General features: G+C 38.7%; 1 protein-coding gene across 2 annotated transcripts; it reads left to right on the top strand.

The window, feature by feature from the left end:
* The first annotated feature begins 4,021 nt into the window (after positions 1 to 4,021).
* On the top strand, positions 4,022 to 18,847 carry LOC118826446 (dehydrogenase/reductase SDR family member 1-like). 2 transcript variants are annotated; one of them, XM_036597421.1, is made up of 9 exons: positions 4,022 to 4,166; positions 9,523 to 9,666; positions 11,013 to 11,156; positions 13,899 to 13,978; positions 14,873 to 15,005; positions 15,201 to 15,344; positions 16,370 to 16,439; positions 16,602 to 16,682; positions 18,487 to 18,847. In XM_036597421.1, the coding sequence occupies exons 2-9, from the start codon at positions 9,523 to 9,525 to the stop codon at positions 18,621 to 18,623; spliced, it is 933 nt and encodes a 310-aa protein (XP_036453314.1). In that variant the 5' UTR covers positions 4,022 to 4,166; the 3' UTR covers positions 18,624 to 18,847. The 2 variants fall into 2 exon arrangements, with proteins under 2 accessions (XP_036453314.1, XP_036453315.1); XM_036597422.1 differs by having other exon boundaries at positions 4,056 to 4,232.
* Positions 18,848 to 22,044: the final 3,197 nt, after the last annotated feature.

Genomic DNA, 22,044 nt, shown 5'->3' on the forward strand with positions numbered 1-22,044 from the left:
CCACACCATCCAGAGAGAGTCCAGACCTCAACATCATTGAATGTGTTTGGGATTTCTTGGATTGGGAGAAGCAGGAAACACTACCAACTTATAAGACTGTACTTTGGAGGTGTGGAAACACATCTGCTAAAATTTAAAAGAATGAGCAAATAAAAATGTGTTGTGCAGCTACAGTTTAGTTCATCTTTGCATCTATCTGGCACGACCCATTTGGGTGAACTGACTGACCAAGCCACTGGAATCTCCCAGTCCTCCCAATGGACAGTCCGGGCCTGTAACGAGCTCGTAATGAATGGCTATTGTTAGTAGGACAGACAATACAGTATCAGTCATTACCTTCCACTCAACTCACACTTTGCTTACTTTGCTTGCTTGTGGACACTGCATGCCTTATCATGTGTTGCCATGGAGACCGGGTGGGCAGAACTTGGTGCAGCATGACTTTCCATTGGCTGAACTGGCTGTAGGCTGAACTTGAGGGGTGTTCACCAGACACTTCACTTCATGCGTACACTTTAGAACATAGTACAACTATGCTCGGTTTCCCTATAAAAATAGATAATGATTTTTAAAATCTAAGCCGGAATGCTGTTCCGTCCTGACTTTGACTCCCGGAACAGGGTTCTGTTCCATTACGGCCCATTTCCACCCCCGACTACTACATAGCAAATTATGCATAGACTACAATCTGTAATCGTAGAACTACAAAGTGCACCAATCGGGTAAGTGGAGCTGATAAAATGGACAAAGAGTGTCGAAACAAGGTCAGTTTACCTAATTAAGTGACCAGTGAGCAAAGATGCACTGTGTAGAATTACAGTTACCGTTACTTCACAACTTATCAGCCACCCTCTAGGCCTGGGTGTCTAACCTTATCAGCAAATGGCCGCTGTGGCTGTAGGTGTTCAATCCAAACAGGCACGAGCACACGCCCGCTATAGGTGGAACATTGAATTGTCTTGGACCTCAGTGTTGCCAAGGGGCCTCTGTGTTACCGGCGAGCTTGTGATGGTGAGAACTTTGGGCCTTCTTTTGGCCACGCTGCACACGTTTCTTAGGTTACATCACAGTTCATAAGGCAATGTTAGGCTTTTTTGAGATGTCACAAAATTTCAGATTGTTGGTCATCCTCTAGTCCTTCATCAGTGGTCATAGGACGCTGCTCACAGGATGCTGTTGGCTGGATATTTTTGGTTGGTGGACTATTCTCAGTCCAGCAGACACATGAGGTCACTGTAGTGCTGAGAATGATCCGCTACCCAAATAGTACCTGCTCTGTGAGGGTCCATAGGGGTCCTGACCACTGAAGAACAGGGTAAAAGGGGGGTAACAAAGTATGCAGAGAAACAGATGGACTACAGTCTGTAATTGTAGAACTACAAAGTGCACCTATATAGTAAGTGGAGCTGATAAAATGGACAAAGAGTGTAGAAACAAGGAGGTGGTCATAATGTTACGCCTGATCAGTGTATATATAGTTGCATTATAACTTCTACAAACACTCAAATGTATAATGAATCACAAGACTGACAGTGATGTACATTTATTTTAGATAGTGTAGATAGTTTAGCTTGTGTTACATCTGACCTACTTGACCAGCCAAGAGTAAACCTTTCTGTCAGCAAATACCACTTTACTTTTTAGAGGTGACCTTTTGTCCAGATACCACATCATCTTTTGCAACGTGGAGATTGCACTATAAACAAAGTGTAGTTTGTAAACAACTGAACAGTGACACAATCCAGCTGGTTTAGCTTTGTAGTCAAGCACATTGGATTATAATGCAACAGTGGATGAAACGGGTAATATTAAACAGAAATAATTCAAGGTATTTTTTTTATCTATATTGGTTGAACTATATAAAACTCCATATGTGCTGCTCACTGCTCCATATGAGGGGACCTTTGCTGATTGTACAGATTAACATAATCTTATCCACCTTATTCTGTGCCCTGCAATGCTTTAAGTGGTTTATGGACAGAACAGATAGCAAGCATATATCACTTCACTGGCTTAATAAGACTGGCACTTCTGGTCCACCTCGGACCACCCAGATTACTGGCCTACACGCAAGGTCTAACTGGTTTTTAAACTCATCAAACAGATTTTAAATGCACACAGCTTTATTTTTTTTTATTTTGGTAAACAGACTAAGACAATAATCATAAAAAATTAAAATGAAATGAGAAAAAAACGACTATATAAACAGATTTAGTTAAAAATGTTGTTGACACTGTGCTAGGTTGGTTACAGCTGTATTACTGGCTCGATTTTTTTTAAGGTAAAAATCTGATGCGCACCAGATACTTTCAGGCAGTGGTGGACGAAGTACACAAATCATGTACTTGAGTTAAAGTAGAGGTACCGAAGGTAAAATATTACTCCAGTAAAAGTAGAAGTTCCTCCCTTTCGACCTCCACTTGAGTAAAAGTACAAAAGTATTTGCCTTCAAATGTACTTAAGTATCGAAAGTGAAAGTACTGAAAGATTAATTATGACTTTAATGTCCTGTTATCACTTTTGTAACAAGACTCTGCTTCATTAACTCATTTTAGGTGAAAATACTCCAGTGTCACTCTTGGTAATCCAGTCTTTTAATAGAATGTCATTAGTTAGTCTGATGCTGATGTCTATTAAAATTATCATAAACAGAAAACACTGAAGGCAAACAGTTTCCATTAGGTAGAACTGAGTGGCTCTGAAATAACTTTTCGCAAACTAGCAAAGTTTCGGTTTAAGATTTATTTGCAGATTAGTTACAAGTTTAAGTTTAATAAAAACTTTAATCGCAGGTTCACAAATGAGTTTTCCTTTACTAAACTGCATCTGTAGGTCTCTGTTCATAAACTAGCCAAAACAAATTTACTATAAACTGAAAAAGTGTATAAATTCAGAAAAAAGACACGTCAGTCACAACTGCATATGTACATATTTCTATATTTGTCTATTCTATATTTGTCTATTTTGTCTATTTACACAAAGTTAGCTTAGTTCCATTATTTATGTTGAACAGACTCTCCCAAATTTTTACACTGATGCACTGATGTTGAACCGAATGCTTGCACTGGGTCGGTATGTCCAACAGGTCAAAACAAGCTCAAAACAAAGTGCGTGCTGTGCCCTGATTGGTGTTCTTGCTTTGCGCTTCTTTTCGTTTTGATATGTTATGTTTTTATACACAAACAAGCCAAAAGGAACAACAGATTTCTCATAATGTAGTGGAGTAAATGTAAGATATTTGACTTTGAAATGTGGTGGAGTGAAAGTAAAAAGTCGCACAAAATGGAAATACTTCAGTAAAGTACAGATACACAAAAAAACTACTTAAGTACAGTAACCAATTACATTTACTTAGTTACTGTCCACCACTGCTTTCAGGTGCACACCAGTTACAGCTGCGCAACTGGCTTGCTTTATGATATTGTTGTTAAAATTAATTACGAAACTAATTTACAAAGGATAATGCAGAGCCCCTAAAGGGACGTGTTGTAATTTTTTTTTTTTTCACTGGATAGTATCTGGTGTGCACCACATAGTACTGGGTGTTCAACCACATGGTATCTGGTGCTCACCAATTTTTTTTGGAAAAAAAAAAACACCATGTCCCTTCAGTGGCTCCACGATATGCTTCGTAAATTATTTTAGTAATTAATTTTAATAACAATATCATAAAGAAAGCCGGTTGTACAGCTGTAACTGGTCTGCACCTGAAAGTATCTGGTGCGCACCAGATTTTTACCTAAAAAAAAAAGTCCCATCAGGGGCTCCATAGAATAACGAAAGAAAAAAATAAAGGAAAAATAAGCACAGTGGACAGTGAGCGATTGAAAGTGGTATTTTGTCCGATACTGTGCTTTCAAACTCCTTTAATTTAAAAAAAAAAGGGATGAAATTTTCCACGATATGTGCCCCTTAATTTGTTTTCAGTCCGTTTAACGAACAGAAGCCAAGTTCAGATTTTTTGTATGAGTCAATCCGAGGATACTACAGAGCACATGAAATTAAGGTTGCAAGTCTTGTTTGTATCACATATATTACGTAAGCGGGGTCGTTCTGTTGATCTTCCCTGTTCGCGGAGCTGCAGGCTGTCAGACAGCGAGCAGCAGCAGGAAGGTTCAGAGACGAGCTGAGATCTCTACTCAACAGTTTTCCGAGGAACTGAGACGGTAAGACGGCGCCATAGTCAGGCTCTTCAGTCACTGTTGGATCTACGTGCAGTGCAGCTTGGCGAGGTAACGTTACGCTTCTCCACAGAAACTGTCGTAGCCAGCGGTCGCTCAGCTAACTAACTCACTGACCGTGCTCGGACTGCTCTTCGCGTTTCGGTTGTGAGGCCAGACGAGTCACTGCACCCTTTCTCTGTACTTAGTCGCTAAAACGGAGCAGTCTTTAGCGCTTTCTAAGAAGGAGTTCGTGTTTTAACGGTAGGTTGTTATTTTGCCTACTGTGAGGTCATGAATCGCTCTTCTGAACCGACTCCTTGCAATGAATCAGTCGAACCGATTCTCAAATCTAAATGACTCGAACATCCACGCAGTGCTTACGTCCGTGTTTAGAAGTTGAATAAAACTTGATTAGAAATGGTAATCAACCTATAAGTCGCCTTTAAAGGCGAATTTCATTTATTTTATATGGATTCGTCAACAGAATCATTCAGAGTCGTTTGATGTGAAGTGGTTCATTATAGAGAAGCTGACTTAGGTTTCTATACAGTGGTGGTGATAGGAACCAGGGTGATGACCATAACACAACTATAGCCATTTTAAGTGGTATCCAGAACCACTAGTGAACCCACATGTGCCTTCAGAGTTTTATATGTAATGTTTATGGTGATTAAATAGTGGTAAATAAGTGTAAAAAATGTTTTATTTGGGAACTATTGGGCCTTGTAGCTCCCTGCCATTAATTAATATTATTGTTATTATTTTACATAAGTTTTAGCCCAAAAGCTGATCTCAAAACTGTCCTAAAACAATGTCTAAGGGATCCAGAGTGCTAACAATTTGTCCAATGTTGAGTAGTCCCATCATGCATGCACATATCATAAAATATCCTACATATTCTTTTAATGCCGGTAATATATTCTGAAACAGTGATTTAGGCAAGGCTTTAAATATTGTACACATTTAAAAAAGATGCTTCTTCAATGGTTCTTATGTATAATGTAGAACGAATGAGTTCTTTATAGGACCATTACATGCTTAAATTAAATGGTTCTTTGCGCAGTGAAATGGTTCTTCAGATGGATGGAGAATGTGTTGTATATGATTGTATATACGGTCCTATATAGAACCTTTTTGAAAATGTTAACAATAGCAGAACCCAAAAAGAACCACTGGCTTTACTAAAGATCCCTTGAAGAACAATTCAAGTGGATACAATTTTTAAAAAATAATTTCTTTCATCCCAAACAATCTTAATGTGTCCATTAACATCTCCTATTATCGTACATGCAGAAAGGAGAACTTATTTCCAAACATATTTTACAGTCTCTGGTGTTGTATGAATATGGTGTAACACCAGTGACTGTGACTCCAGTCACGTTCTGGTTAAAACTGAGGATTTTGTAAACTGGCTGACTCATTGTTGGTCAGGTGACTTTGTGCAACTATTCAAAATCAGTAATAAAAATCATATTTGGCATTATTTTGACAAAATTTTAATTACTTAGTCATTAAAGCACATAATACCGGTGACACATAGAAGTTATGTGCTGCCTGATAAACAAAATTATTAATAAATTAATGAAATATAGCGAGCAAGTGTGACTCGCCTTCTCATGCCTTGAGATGCTTCCTCTCTGATGAGCCTCGACTTAAAGAGGCAGTTTAATAGATCTGATAATACTGTAAAATAAGAGTCCTGATAACACCAGTGACCAAAATCTCTGAGACAAATGAATTTTCTGAATAAAATACATAGTTTTTAAATGTAATTTAATGTCAATGATATGAAAAGTAAACATGAATCTGTTTTATACAAATTCCTAAATTAAATCTCTTAAAAATATAGTTTCATATTAAAATAATGTTTTACACATGCAGAGCGACTAAGAAACAGGATAAAAAAAGAAAAATCAGAGAAATCATAAGAGAAAAGTGTTGTTTAATACTAGGTCAGCTGTGTAAATGTACATTCCAAAGTTTGGAGCTGTGCCTAATATTTTAAGCATCTTTTTAAGTCCTGCAACCTTTGTGACATGGTTTCCCACTCCAAATGGAGAATTACTGTGTAGGCCTATATTGGGCTATATTCGGTTCTAGTACACTTTGGTGATTTCACTGATTAAAACACCTACTAAACCTGATAATAGATAAACAGTATAGTTTTGTAACTTGGCTGATCATTTAGCTCAAAAGGAGTCGGTTCAATCACTCGATTCACTGAAATGGACAGTTTGTAGGAATCGGTTTGATAAATTTAATACCATAAGTAGCAAAGTGAGCAGTCAGTCGCTTAGCTCCTCCTCCGCTACTTCTCCAGTCTGTACTGTGATCAACAGGAGACACACAATGAACTGTGTGTCTCATGTTGCTCAAGCACAGTGGGTTTATGCAAATATACAAATGGGAATTATCATTGGACAGCTGCTTACCTCTGAAAAACCCTACCAGTTATCTGCCAAAGGGATGTGTATTAGGGAGTGACCCAAGTTTTTCTTCTGTCCTTCAGAAAAGCAGGAGTAAAGGGAAGATTCAGCTGTCTCTGTTATACGCAGTAGTCTAAATTTAACAATGCAATAAAACAGCAGTTCCACCAAAATGAGCAAATACAGGTCCTATGCAACTCATCAGGGTCTGCAAATATGAAAGGAAAATCTCTATACAGATAACTGCCCATTCAAACAGATTGGAGTCCAGCCAGGGCAATTTCCAGCTAAAGGCCTAAGCAATATGGGGTTTACAATATGTATGTTAATATTCCTTTTACAGTTTCATGCTATAAAATGAGTTATACTGGGACTGATTTCTGTAGTTCTGTTTAACACAGTCCATGATATTCCGCCCTCAGAACTGGAAAAAACTGGTTTGATTAGCCTGCCTTGGATAGATGATTAGCCAAGCTGGTTGAAAAGGCAAGCAGAGACAGAAAGTTTGAGCTGAAACAAGCAAAGTCATCCTGGCATTCATCCTGTTTGGGAACAACTTTGGTTTCCCAGTCGAGAACAATAACGATAGGCAAACAGTGGTGGATTGAACTGTGACTACGTGCCAGTATTGATTAAAGCGAGGTGCTAAAGCCTCAAATATGCAAAGTCATTTGTGAAGACGTCACCCAAATGTGTTAGTTACTGGAACAGGGAGGAAATATGGAGATCCAGTTTGCCAGCTTCTTGTTTCCATTTTTTGGTCCATCCTAAATGGAGTAGCAGTTACATGTTGGTGCTGCTCCATTTAAGGTAGCAAACAGGAAGCTACCTTCAGCCTTGTGGAGAAAACACAGATCTAAGCAGCTACTTCTCCTCACAGGACTCAAGCTGCTGCTAAGAGCCAATTCTTCCGAATGAAACAAATCATTTGCTACACAAGCATGTTTTTAGCTTCCAATTTGCGCCAGTACTCGGTTGCAGAGAGTCCTGGATTCCGCAGTTTGCAAGAAGTGAGTGAGCTGCATTAGGAGATCCCCTCTCACACATCATATAGAAACACAACAGACTGTAAATAACCTTGTAATGCTCAGTCCATTTAATACCGAGGTGTAACCTTATAGTTACATGTTTTCTTTACTGTTATATTGATGTTGTTTATATTCTTTTTTTATGTATTCTAAGAACATGAGCTTCCACAAGAAGTTATTCCCACTGGGAGTAAAAAAAGAAAAAAAGTTTTGAGGAAATAAATAAGTAATTGTGAAAGTTATGTTAGCATTTTTTTAAATTCTGTATCAAAAATGTATGAACGATACATGTCACATTGCAAAATATGCGTATTGCTACACCCCTGTTAAGTAGTACAGGCAGTCGCTTAGGACCCCTGAGCCATGGTTATTTATTTTATAGTTTATTTTATATATTATTCATATTTTTATTTATATATAAAATTATTCTGTTTGTTTTATTGTCCTTGCTCAACATTTTTTCCTAATCACAATTAATAAAGTATGAAATTTTTTCTGATTCTTGCATATAAATTATTACGATTATAAGCCAAAAGTTCAGAAACAACCCTGAGTCTAGCCTTTTTGAGGTGAAACACTGTTTTATATCACTTGTCTATTTAAAGACTGTAACATGAACAACACATTTTTGCAAATTACGCACATCTGATTGTATATGTATTGTAAATTTAAATAGTTATATATTTGGATATTTACACATAGGCCGTCACAGTTATCGAGACACTGGGGGAATCCTACCTTATAGGTGTATCTAAAAGGCTGTGTGGCATACAGTAGTACTACAGAGTTTGTAAACCCTTTAGAAGTCTCTGAATTTCTATGTAAATCTGACCTTAAATGTAATCAGATCTTCATCTAAGTCATAACAGTATGATAAAGAGAACCCAATAAATCAAAAAGCACATGTTGGCAAAAGTATATGCATGTTTAGCATTATCAGTTTGATATTGGGGTAATTATTCGAGTCGATTGGGTGACTCCCCTATTTATAAAACATCAACCTGATTGCAGGTTGAAGAGCAAGGATTATAATAGTCTGAAAGATTACAAAGAACACCAGGAAAGCATCTAAGGGTCTCCAGGCCTCACTGGCTGAGGCCTGTGTTCTTGAATCTACCATCAGACAAACAGTGAACAAGAACATAGAATGACAGCAATGAGGGAGCCACTACTTTCCAGGAAGAACATAGCTGCCTGTTTAAAGTTTCAGAAAGTCCATCTGGATAAGCCAAAAGACTGCTGAAAGAATGTTATGTGGAGTAATAAGGCAAAAATTTATTTAAAAAATGTATGGCTTAAATGAGAAACATTACATTTGGCGAAAACTGAATACTGTATTCCTGCACAAGAACCTCATCCCAACTGTAAACATGGTGGTGGTAGTACCACGGCTGTTGTGCTGCCATCATCATTTGATGTACTATGATTTTATCAGGGAATTCTACAGGAGAATGTTAGGGCATCCACCCATGACCTGAAGCTCTCAAGGTGGGTCTTGCAGCAAGACAACAACCCTAAAAACAAAAAGTCATTCTACCAAAGAACAGTAGAAGCCGAAGAAATTCTGGAATAGCCGAGTCAAAGTCCAGAACTTATTCCAATAGAAAAGCTGTGGCAGGACCTGAAGTGAGGAGTATAAGCAAGAAAACCTACCAACATCATAAGCATTTGGACGGTGGGGTTTTTATTTGTTTGTTCTGACGTCAAAGTGAGTATGGCCACATTGGGAAAACCTGAAATACATTCTTTCAAGACAATAGTCTTCCAATTTTAGTGGACCAAACGTAATTGGACAGTTGGCTTTGCTGTTGCGTCTTGGCCAGCAGGGTAATAGTGTGTCAAGTTGTTTTTCAGTAAGTGTAATAGGATGCAGAGGTTCAATGTTTGTACGTTTGTGTTTGTCAGATGGCGCTCTCTGGCTGGGTGTGCGTGGTGACTGGTGCTTCTCGAGGGATTGGAAGAGGTATCGCATTACAACTGTCTGAAGCGGGGGCTACTGTCTATATCACTGGCAGACAGATGAAGACCCTACAGCAGACCGCAGCTGAGGTGAGCTCATATATTGCCTGCCGACTAGAGTCTTGTTGTGGACCAAATTACGACAGTCTTTGACGATTCATCTAAAATAACTTGTTCTTTTCTTTGGGCCTCATTCACCAAAATCTTCCTACGTTTTTTCTTAAATGTGTTCTTGAGAAAGGACCTAAGACAAGGTCTGCGTCAGAGTGTGTAGATTCCGTTCGTACCTAAGAATAAATCCCAAACAAGAAAACGTTGGTTAACGTCAGAATCTTCGTTAAAACTGCGTAAGTGGGTTTTAAGAAGAAATTTTTTGGTTGGTGAATGAGGCCCATTGACCCTTAAGTGGCGTACATTCAAATATTATTGTAAAATGGCCGCACAAGTTTTGTTGTTCGTCAATTTCATCTTTGGCATTTACAGTTGTATGCAAAAGTTTGGGCACCCCTGGCCAAATCACATATTTTATTATTTTTTCCAAAGTTAAAAGAAGTAAACACAACTTTTGCAGCAAATGATTAAAATGTAACACTTTTTTTCTGCAAATGATAATGCAGTTACTTCATATTTGATTAAAAAAAAAAGTACATGTGGAACGTGCAAAAGTTTGGACACCCCACTAAGTCTGTACTTAGTAGGCCTTTGGCAGATGTCACAGCTTGCGAAGGCTTTAGCTTGATCAAAGTAGTTTATGGTTTATTTTGAGGTATGTTTTGGATAATTTGCTCATATTTTGTGACTGTGAAACTCTTTCAGTAGGAAACGTTGCAGTAATAGATGGAGGAATGGATTTCACCGAATATGAGGTAATTATGGGAGCAAATGCGACATAAACAGTCAAGAAACTGATCCTGAAAAGGCTTTAGCTTGATCGAAGTAGTTTATGGTGGATTTCGAGGAATGTTTTGGATCATTGTCTGGTTGTAGAAGTCGGCCTTTTCAGCTTTGGTTTCTTGACCATTTGTCACATTTGCTCCCATAATTTGCTCATATTTAGTGGAATCCATTCCTCCATCTACTACTGCAACATTTCCTACTGAAAGAGTCCCACAATCACAAAAGCTGTGCCTGGATATAGATGTTGTTTTGCATACTTCTGATGTTGACTTTTGTGATGAGGTCACAGGTAAGGTTTCCTTCTGATGACTGTTTTTGATTAATCACGTTTGTGCTAGCACATGGACATCTGTGAATGTTTTGGTAACAGCAAACGTCGTTGAAAATGGTGCGTTAGAAGGTTAGTGGCTACCAAAGGAACCGTAGGCTTTGTTAAGTTGTGCTATTCTCACTTCAAATATAAACATAACCGTAGTTCTGATCACAGTATTACCACTAGACCTGTTCGCCCGAGCGTCTGTGTGTCCACATAACTACAGGTGAACGAGAGAGGTGGCCGCTGTCTGCCAGTAATCTGCGACTCATCAAAAGAAGACGACATAAAGGAGCTGTTTGAAAGAATTCAGCATGAGCAAAACGGAAGACTGGACGTCTTTGTGAACAACGCGTATTCTGGAGTGCAGGTGAGTTACACACACGGAAACGTGGGAAGAGAGGAACTGTGTGTAGATAGTAATCGTTCAGCTGGCTAGTGTGATGGTCGCTGCTTAGTATTTCCTTCTGCTGTACAGCAAACCATGACTGCCTGTCCTTTATCTGAGGATATACACTGTTGACCCCTCTACATCCTAGTAGTGCTCTTATTTCAAAGAGTCTGCCAGGATAAAAAATATGGATTTTTTTATATTCACAGATGTTTTGTGCTCTTTCGTTTTGGGAGTTCCTCTGTTTTGACATGATTTTACAGCTGGGTTTTTCGACTCTTACGGTCTTTACTGGTACGCCACTTGAGGCTAGCACATGCTAGTAGCAGGTTAACGTTATTTCTTTCCACAAGTGGTTTTCACAGGTGACTTTTCAGTTTCTATTTATTTAATTAGCTACATTGCTAGTTCGCCGTTTAGTGACACTGCTCGCCTTGCTATCCTAAATAAGCTGCAGTCTCACCTGGAAACAGCAAACATCTGTCCTCGCCAGAAAACAATCAAATTAACTGCTACTGGAAGCAAATTTCTTTTTCACATTTTCATTTCATTTGAGTGAATTTGCTTTTTTGCTTGGCAGATTTTTATGGAGAGGAATTTGTGCCAAATTGAAAAGCAGTCACTACAGTGGAAAAGCCTGGAATGCAGTAGATGCATGACATTACTCTTCCACAGTGACCTGCAGAATATGTGCCAAAATGAAAAACAAACCCTGTATTACATTGTTTTCATGTCGCTTCACCTCTTTACTGTAAAACAATGCATGAGGATTTACGTTTTAAAAACAAAATGCTGAATTCATGTCAGAATTGGAATAAAATCCGTCTTCAGGGTCCGATCCCATTTCACCCCTCGCCCCTACCACTCTCCCTCTGTTTTGCACGTTTATGCCTAGGGGTAGGGGGACCTGATTTTTGTTGAGATAGAGGGGTAGGGCCAAGTGTTAGGGACACACTCCAAACAGTGTTATGAAAAAAAGAAAAACCAGAAAGATGGCTGCGCGAGCCTCTGTATAAAAAAATCACCAATAGCATGCTAATGTCTCGCTAGCTAGCTAGCTACATTTTTCGTTCCACCTTAAATAGTCCAGCAGTATTGACACCTGCAGCGCCAGAATGTAACTGCTGCACCATTTAAGGTGGAACAGGAAAATTCAAACAAGAAGCTGGTGAATAGCTGACTTCAGCTTCATATCACTGAAGAATTGCAGCTTCAGCTCCATTTAATTATCCCCCCTCTTTGAAGGCATATGATGCCCTAAATGTAACAAGGTTGCTGAACTTTACCCTCCTCTGCTGTCACTGCATACTGGCAGGGTCGCCTACAGAGCAGCGCTAGTAGCTGTTAATGAAGTAATGCTCTTTTTTATTTGAGGGTCCCATTTCATAGGGGAAGATTTCAACCACAACCAATGGTAACTTAGTTCCAAGGGGCAAGGTGACACTTGAAAACAAGGGGTAGGGGTAAAAAGAAGAAATGGGACTGGGCCAAAATGTAAGGCATGACTATATTGCTTTCCTCTGTGCGATACTTTAAAAGGATTTTCCTCATTGAAATGCATTCATAAAAACAGTGAGAAAACAGTGAAATACAGTGCACACATGACTACTTTTCCACAGGTGACATGCGACAAGCAAAACCTCTATTACATTGTTTTGGCATCACTTGAGCTGTTTTTTATACTTTAAATGTATTTGCCTCATTGAAATGTAATGAAAACAGTGAAATACAATGCACACATGAGCAACAATGTCCACTGCATTTATTTAAAATTTAAAGTACCGCACAGTGGAAAGCAATGTAGTCGTACTTATATTATATTTCAAGGCAGATTGTATTTATAATGCAAATCCTCATGTACTGTATTTCGGTAAAGTGGCTTGAAAACAGTGTAAGAGAGGGTTTTTTTGTTGTATTCAGCAGGTCGCTATAAAATTTACTCATGTTCTGTGTAATCGCAGCTTTATCTCTTTAGCAAACACTTTTAGCCGAATTAGTGCCTGTAGCTGCAATAAAGAAAGGTGTGATGGCTTCAGCTAACCTACAAATACCTGGTGTGGCTTGAGTTTTCATTCCAGTCGAGCAGGAGCGTATCTGATTTTACCTGTTTAATCAGTCGGTACCATCTCAGTCTTTAAGCAGCTGGTCAGGTGTGCTCTTGCCTTAATGGAATAAAAAAACAGCCACATCGACCCTTGTGGGTAAGACTGGACACCTCAGCTAAGTGTGCCCAATTAATATATTTTTGTCTGAATATAAATATAATTTGACACAGGACTTTAACTTTATATTGTTATATTATTAAACTTTTAATTTAAATTAAAACTAGTCAGTACAACACTGCACTTGGTACACTGTGTTCAACCATTTTGGGGGCTGTTTCACAGTTCGTGGACTTTGTGTGGCTAAGATCCAGGACCACTCACTTCAAAATCAGTTGATAGACAGTTAAATGCTTCTATCTAAGACCCACCCACAAGTAATTAGTGAAGGGGCCAAATGCATCTGATCTAATCTCTATTTCAATATTTGTATTTGCAACTTTTTACATTTTAAAACTTTGCTTGTAGTTTTAATTATTTTATTCTATACTTTTGGCAAAAAATGAACTCCATCAATAAGTCATGCTAAGCAGTTTACTAATGGGACACAGTTGTCCATCTGTGGTTCAAATTCTGGGTCTGTTGTAGTGATGTGTTCTATATTTTAATGTTTCCACAGGCGATTTTTGAAAACATGGGAAAGAAATTCTGGGAAATGGATCCTAATATCTGGGATGACATCAATAACACTGGTCTCAGGTAGTAAATCTGAGATGAAGTCTTAAGGCTCAGTTATACTTCTGTGTGTCTGTGAACATGTGCTGGTGCTCTGTATAGACGTTGGCATAAGTGTCTGACACGTGTGCAGTAGGGGGCAGTAATTAGGACTGACTTCACTGTTTTTTGTAATATTTTGAAGGTGGGCGGTAACATTGCACCTGTTCTGTCAGCCGATATGCAAACTGCTCCATTTAATTTTGCACTGTTTCTGGTTTGGCTTGAGTATTGTTTGGGCCTCCCCATGCCCCCCACGCAACCAGACAACCAATCAGCAACTGGCCACATTAATGACATATAATGGCCACAAACACATATTTGAACTCACTGGTAAAATCTGCCGAAATAGCAGAGTGTGTAGCATTTGACTCAAATTACTTACCAAAAAAGTTCTTTTCAGGTTGTTTTGGCTACTGTACATGTGCATATCTCCACAGTGAGCTGGGTTTTTCGCACTTACACATTTACCAACAAGCTGATTGGCTCATTTGATTAAAGGGCGGACTTTCCATAATACAGCTATCATGTTGAGCGTTACCAAGCTTTCACGTTCATATTTCAACCAGTGAAGTGTCTCCTCCTCCTTTATAATGTCTCTAACATAGCTGAGATTTTGCAGCGAGCCTCTGGGAGCTACGCTTACCCATGAATCCCTTCTCTGTGTCTCCACACGGACATGTTTACATGCATTTTTGCATAAATGTAAATTAGCCTTTACTGTAACAGTACTGTTTGTTTTAATGGACATTCTGTCCATTAGTGTGACATTGTTTCTGCAAATGGATTTCATTGCTTGAATTAGCCGTTTGTAAGAATTTCTAATGAAGATGTTCTCTGTAATTCTGTATTGATGTCAGCGCTCTCCCTCCTCTGCAGGGGACACTACTTCTGCAGTGTGTATGCTGCCCGCATGATGGTAGCACAGGGAAAGGGCCTTATAGTCACTATATCGTCCATGGGAGGCTTAAGGTATCTCTTCAACGTACCTTACGGGATTGGCAAAGCTGCGGTGAGTTAACTGGCATGGCTATTTCAACTTTTAACATATGTTTGACTACTTAAAACACATTAATCTCAAAATTTGCATCTGCCAGTAGGCATTGGTACTGTATTACAACACTGTACTACAACAGCGCAGGCAAGTCAAATTCAGACGTGTCAAAATAAATATTCCTGTTCTTTCATTCTGTGCTTATTCTCCCAGTGTGACAGACTAGCTGCAGATACTGCAGTAGAGCTGAAGAGCAGAGGGGTGGCTTCTGTAAGCCTTTGGCCAGGGGCCGTACAGACTGAGCTAGTTGTTCAGAATATAACTGAGAAAGACCAGATTTCGGGCCTTGACCCAAAGGTAAGTGACAATAATTGACTTAACTTGGAGCTAGTAGTTGGAGGCACACTGGTTGAAATTCTTCCCCAGGTTTAAGTTTTGTCATAACCGTCAGGCCACAAATAAGTGCAGATAACAAGATGTACAAACAGTGCAAACCACACTAACGCTATGAGAAATGACTAGAGGAATTCCACCTTAAATGGTACATAACATCCAGTCTGTACAGGTGCTACAATCCAACTGCAGCTCCATTTAAGGTAGAATGGCAACGCAAGGGACCCCCTCATGTCAAAGCTGTTTATTGCTTAACTTTGATGAGAAGATGAAGAAAAAATATCTGGTCACAAAAAAAGAAAAAAGCACCATGACAGGGAATTACGAGAACAGGGAGGCCTCAGGGAGGTCAGGACCGGCTTTGCTTGCCAGGCTAGTGTTAGAAAGCAATATTGAACATATTCATTTATGTTTATGTTAGATTTGCTTTGGTTGTTAAATCTTTCATATTGAAAAGTGAATGAACATGCACTTTAATTTTCCTTTAATTTTCATTACAAAGACAGCTGTGATTATATATATATATATATATATATATATAGAAACTGCCAGAAATTTTGATTATACTGTGAAATAATTTTTTGACCACATCACCCACTACTACAGGAGCCTATGTGATTCAGCAGGCTGATAAATATCATGAATGAACAGAACTAATGTGATAAAGATGATAATAAACAGTGGTTTCATCCAAAACATCAAGCATATTGTCGCTGTCCAAAGAAAAACGTGTATCTCCAAACCAGTAAATTTATAGGAGAAGGAAAAAATGTTAAAAATGTAAGTTAATATAAAGAGGTTTTATTCTAGGTAGTTATGCAGCATTTCTATTGGTCCATTCACTATGAAGTTTTCACACAATATAAAAAGCAGCTGCTGTGTTTAAATGGTGTAGAAAAATAAAGTGGAAATACTTGTTTATGTTTTTTTGGGCAGCAGCAATATATATTTTCTTTAATACTCTTTTTTTTATCTGTTTAATCTTCCAGTGGAAGGAAGCGTTCAATAATGGTGAGACAACAGAACTGAGTGGAAAATGCATCGTTGAACTGGCCAAAGGTAACACTTTATTTAAAACACTGCTTAAAATACGGCACTGTCTGTATTTGACTGCTTGAAGGAGAATCCTTGTCATAATAAATGTACTGAAAATAAGGAAATATAGTTCTGGTCAGAAGCCGAATGACCGTCAATCTCTGTGTTTCATGTATTTTCTGATAGACAAAAATCTGATGTCAATGACTGGGAAAGTGTTGTTGACGTGCGATCTTGCACGGCGCTACGGATTACAAGATGTCGATGGTAACCGAGTGTATTTCATATTCCATTCCCTACTTTTTTAAACGGCTTTTAACATGTCCTCATCAACTTGTGCTCACCATTTCCCCCTGGGGGAGTCTCTGATGACATTCTCCATCAGTCTGAAGAACCATTTCACCATGCAAAGAAACACTTAAGCATGAAATGAGTTCTACATAGAAACATTGCCTTTATTAAAGAACCTTGAAGAACACAATTACAGTTTGCAGTAAGCCTGCCTCAGCTGAGTGGTGTGGATGGGCTATAATGCTTCAACATAGCAGTAAGAAATGCCAGAGCCAGGCCATTAAGAGTTTTAAATGTTGTGAGTAAGACATTGTAGTCGAGGCAGAACTTAGGCCTAATCCCATTTCTTATTTTTACCCCTACCCCTTGTTTTCGAGTGTCATCTTGCCCCTTGGAACTGAGTTACAAGGGGTAGTGGTTGAAATCATCCTCTATGAAATGGGCCCCTCAAATAAAAAAGAACATTACTTCATTAACAGCTACTAGCGCTGCTCTGTAGGCGACCCTGCCAGTCTGCAGTGATAGCAGAGGAGGGTAAAGTTCAGCTCCTCACTGCTGGGCTTTAGTTACATTTAGGGAATCATATGCCTTCAAAGAGGAGGGGACAATTATTTATCATCGCCCACCTCTAATTCTTCAGTGATATGAAGCTGAGGTCAGCTGTTCACCTGCTTTTTGTTCGAATTTTCCTTTTCCATCTTAAATGGTGCAGCAGTTACATTCTGGCGCTTCAGGTCATCAGAACTGCTGAACTATTTAATGTGGAACAGAAAATTTAGCTAGCTAGCTACCGAAATATTAGCATACTATTAGCAATTTTTTTACGTTTGTTATGAAGAAAAGGACCATAAAACGTTGAAATGACATTAAACTAAGATAGAACAATGGTTATCGTAATTTTTAACAGAGAAAATTCTCACATTTGTGGGTTTCTTTGGTTGCTCCGTCTTGACCGTTCTTTTTTCCTCCTAACACTCTGTTTGGAGTGAGTCTCTAACACTTCGTCCTACCCCTCTGTCTCAACAAAAACAGGACACCCTACCCCTAGACGTGAATGCACAAAACGGAGGGCTAAGGGCTAAGTGGTAGGGGCAAGGGGTGAAATGGGATCAGGCCTTAATAGGAAGCCGGTGTAAACTGAATAGGACCATTATGCTCAAACGTTGTTTTTCTGGTAAGCACATGGGGTCCTACATTTTGAACTAGCTGAAACCCATTACAGTATTAGCTGAAGTGAAGTATGTTAGAGAAGGCCTCTTTGAGCGGTTAGAGATCATAGATGTAGACTTCAGCAGCGGAACTGGCCCAGAAATCATTCTAAAGGTTTGCTGTCTTCAAGTAGGCTGTGTTAAGAAAGCTAGTCTGTCTGTTACGTGACTATTAGTCCAATTTATGCCAGCTTGCTAATGCAAGGGCTACACAGCTACACAACAAAGGCAGTTATTCACAGAATTTATGTAGATTGGGCTCAAAACTTCTCAAAAAAGCACAAAACACATTTGCATCATAATAGTTCGCTAGCTATTTAGCTCACCGATGCTAACAAAGCAGAGCGCATGTATGATCCTATTGAAAAATCTCCGCTCTGTCCCTCCTGCTGTGGGTCTCCACTTAGCAAAGTATGTGCTATGTGTTTCTGAGTGGTGAGGCGAGGTTGGAGAGGGCATGTTAGAACCAGTATTGAGAGGGAGGGATTGTTAAATTTGGCAAAAAGAGACGTACATTTTCTTTTCAGTAAGATACCCCATGCTAAAGTTGTCTTTCTCTCTTCCCCCACAAGGTCGCAGCGTAGTGGATTACACCTCTTTCAAATTCCTCCTCAGTCAGGTGCCTTATCTGTCCTGGCTCTCCGTAATCACCCCCTCATTTCTCAGAATGCCACGGTTCATCCTCAGCTTGGCCGCCAGCAAGTTCTGATGTGCACAGAGGGGCTACTTTTTATTGGCTGTTAGTACATCTGAAGGAAAGTGCTGTATTCTACATGTAAATGCCATTTAAATAATCATAGTGCAAATTAACACTACGCTATGAGTAGCTATGGACTGTCAAATCACTTAACTCTACAACACCTCTCAATATTATAGAGCTTGAATTACAGTATCCAGAGAAATAAAGATTCAGTTCTGTTCTTTTCTTCTATATCCCTCCTATTATTTCCCTTTTTCTCTCCTTATCCCTTTTTAAACCTTTTTTTACTTTATTATTTTTAATTTTGGAAGAGAATTGTGTCCTGTCTACCTTTTTCCCCTTCTTGGTTACATGTACTCATTGATTTCCTTTGACTATTTTATTGTGCATACTTATCTATTGATTTACTGAGATTAGCTTACACTCAACGGTTAGTCATTTTAGAGTTGTGTGTGTTTAAGCATAGCCTGGGGACTCATAGATCTAGGGGCTCTCTCTTTGTGTGACCAAATGGCAGTTATGGTCATAAATAAGAGGCCACGCTCATTTGGAAGGCATAAAAGGAAAAATTTATAAAAAATTCAAGGTGATTGGACAGAAGCTTTACAGAGACAGGCTTGAAAAGGGTTAAGCTTATTAGGCAGTCAGGCCAGCCGGCGAGGAGGAGCAGCTAAATATGCTGGAAGGCAACAGGAGCAGGCCGTTATCTGTGTTTTTAGGAAGAGAAACAGCTCAAAGCCATTTTCACTCATCTCTAAACATCTTTCTCTCTGTCATGTTGGTCAGACAGCTGTAAACAAAAGATTTCTCTCTGGTCCAATTTTGGGTAATAGGCCGCTGCTGAGGTCGCATCATTGCGATCCTCGCTGAAGGCCAGTCTAAGGGCACATAGAGGGCACTCCTGTGCCCCTGTTTGATCAACAAAGTTAGAAATGGGACACCATATGGTCTCATGGTCTTGTGGACTGCAGGACTGCTAGTGTGCCATCTGAGACCGGCCTTGAGTGTGAAGTTTCTAAAACAATAAAATGCTTTGTGAAGGTGGAGCTCAAATTAGGGAGCGATGTTGCACTCATGACTGTTGTCTGACAGACAGCAAGCTTGTCATTAGCCTGAGGATGTAATGTAAGTTAACATGGCTGAAAAGCTCCCCCAAAAACAGGAAAACTATTCTGTTAGCTAACACTATCTTTTTGCTAGCTAGCTTGTTTGGCTTCTGTCAATGATGCCCTGGATGTTAAAACAGCACACACTACAGGAAAGCTGTCAGCCTGCCAGAATATGTCCGAATCACCAAAGGCCTGACAGGCCATGTAAAAATTTCAAAGCTGCAAAACAGTTTTCCAGTTTTGCCTTTAATATTGAGAATGACTGACTTTAGCTGAAATGTGAAAATTAACATGAATATTTCACTGTAAATCAACTAATTTTATGGTTATATATCCACACAAGTTAATTGATTGGAGAGTGTAACTGTTTGCCAGAGTGTATAATCTATTAATATGAAAGAATCATTTTTGCAAAATGATTTTTGCTAAATAAGGTCATGATCATTTTTTTAGGCCTTTAAATATTTTCCCAAACCTTTTTTTTTCGACTCAACATTTTTTGGACAAATTTTTTGATACAAACCATGAACGATGCATTTTATGTTCATTTTAAAAATTGTTAATATTAGCAGATACGTCATAGAATATATTGGGATTTTATTTTGTTTTTAATTAAAAGCTCTATTTACTTCTATTTGTTTGTGGTTCGTTCTTTCGAACATTGTATCATTTCAATGTTGTGTCAGTCATGCCCTTTGGGGTTGGGGTAAACTTCCAAATAAAAAAAAACTACACATTCTTCACTCGCAACGCTGAAGGTAACTGAGAACAAACAGTTATAATAACAATATGGCAGATGTTGGGTGGATTCATTCCAAATGGGCATTGGTTGCATTTGTTCAGAGAAGGTGCTGAATGCAAAGAAACTTTCATTCTGTATCACATTTCTGTATGTTTTGCTTATTTGAATTTGAAGGAGTCATTTTTGTAGATACGATTTTGTTTTGTGGAAAGAAAATACTTCCTTTATATTTTTCCAGTCATTTGTAAAAGTAGTGGGCTCAGTCTCTTAATTAAGGATTAATTAAGACCTGGTCTTGAAGAGGACCCGCTTTTTCTGGGTTTTATAATTGGCCCAGTCTTGATTTCATTTGGACTTGGCCTTGACTCGGTCTCCCTTTTGTTTGGAATCAAGTCTAAACTCGGAATTGGCCTCCTTCAGTCACGGTCTTGGACTCGACAAAGGTGGTCTTGATTACAGCTGTACTCGCACATCCTGGGAAAACTGGGAACACCTGAAAAACAAGAAAATTGACAAAATGTTGTGGAAATATTGAAGACTTTTGTTTATTGGTGTCCACATGTGAAGTCGTGAAAAAGTAAGTACGTCCCTTGAAAAGTTTAGACTTTTTTCAACATATTTGAACATACAGATATCTGGTCTTCATTTAAACAATGTTTATAGATAAAGGTCATAGAATTTAACAAGTAACACCTAGAATTAACATTTTTGTCTGTCCATTTTATCAGCTCCACTCACCATATAGGTGCACTTTGTAGTTCTACAATTACAGACTGTAGTCCATCTGTTTCTCTGCATACTTTGTTAGCCCCCTTTCACCTTGTTCTTCAATAGTTGGGACCCCCACAAGACCACCACAAAGCTATTATTTGGGTTGTGGATCATTCTCAGCATTGCAGTGATACTGATGGCATGAACTTTTTACTTTTTTCACTTTTCAACAGAAACATATTTGCATTGTTTCTTTTGTCCCATTACATAATATTTATCTGCACATACTGTTTAACTGAAGATCAAATACTGATATGTCCACATGTCAAGCAGAAGCATTTCATGGGATGTATGTACTTCTTCACATGCCTATAGGTATGAATACGTACGAATTGACACACAAACTAGGCATGAACAGCTTAACATTAATAAGAAAAGAATGTGCTAAAGTATGTTGTCTCTGGTTAAACGGCCCAACTTTACACTTTTCCAAGACATTTGATTAATTTTATTATTTTCCCATGACTGGAAAACTAGTTTGTAAAATTTCCAGGTTTTCCAGGATGATATTTGTTCTTTTTTCAATTATTTCACAGTGGCCAAGATTGCTTTAGAAATGGGATAGATTAGAGTAGATCGGTCAGCAATAGGTGTTTTCTAATAGCTCTAGTCATTAATACTCTTCTGTCTTGTAAACTCAACCTTCAGAAGAACACCATCAATACTTGTTTATTAACCATTTTAGAATCAGTGAACAGCATGTAGCAAACAAGCTCATTAGATGATTATAAAGAGGACCTCTTGACAAACACTGAATCCAGTAGACTGATAAACCAATGTGATAATCAGTTACTAATCTCAGTGTTAC

Source organism: Colossoma macropomum, unplaced genomic scaffold (assembly GCF_904425465.1).
Source record: "Colossoma macropomum unplaced genomic scaffold, Colossoma_macropomum, whole genome shotgun sequence".
Classification (NCBI taxonomy): Eukaryota; Metazoa; Chordata; class Actinopteri; order Characiformes; family Serrasalmidae; genus Colossoma; species Colossoma macropomum.

What these genes read in the sequence shown, in the direction of transcription:
- LOC118826446 (XM_036597421.1), top strand. Translation starts at nt 9,523, where the DNA reads ATGGCGCTCTCTGGCTGGGTGTGCGTGGTGACTGGTGCTTCTCGAGGG. An exon ending in TACAGCAGACCGCAGCTGAG is followed by an intron (nt 9,667 to 11,012) that starts GTGAGCTCATAT and finishes ACATAACTACAG; the next exon opens with GTGAACGAGAGAGGTGGCCG. An exon ending in CGGATTACAAGATGTCGATG is followed by an intron (nt 16,683 to 18,486) that starts GTAACCGAGTGT and finishes TTCCCCCACAAG; the next exon opens with GTCGCAGCGTAGTGGATTAC.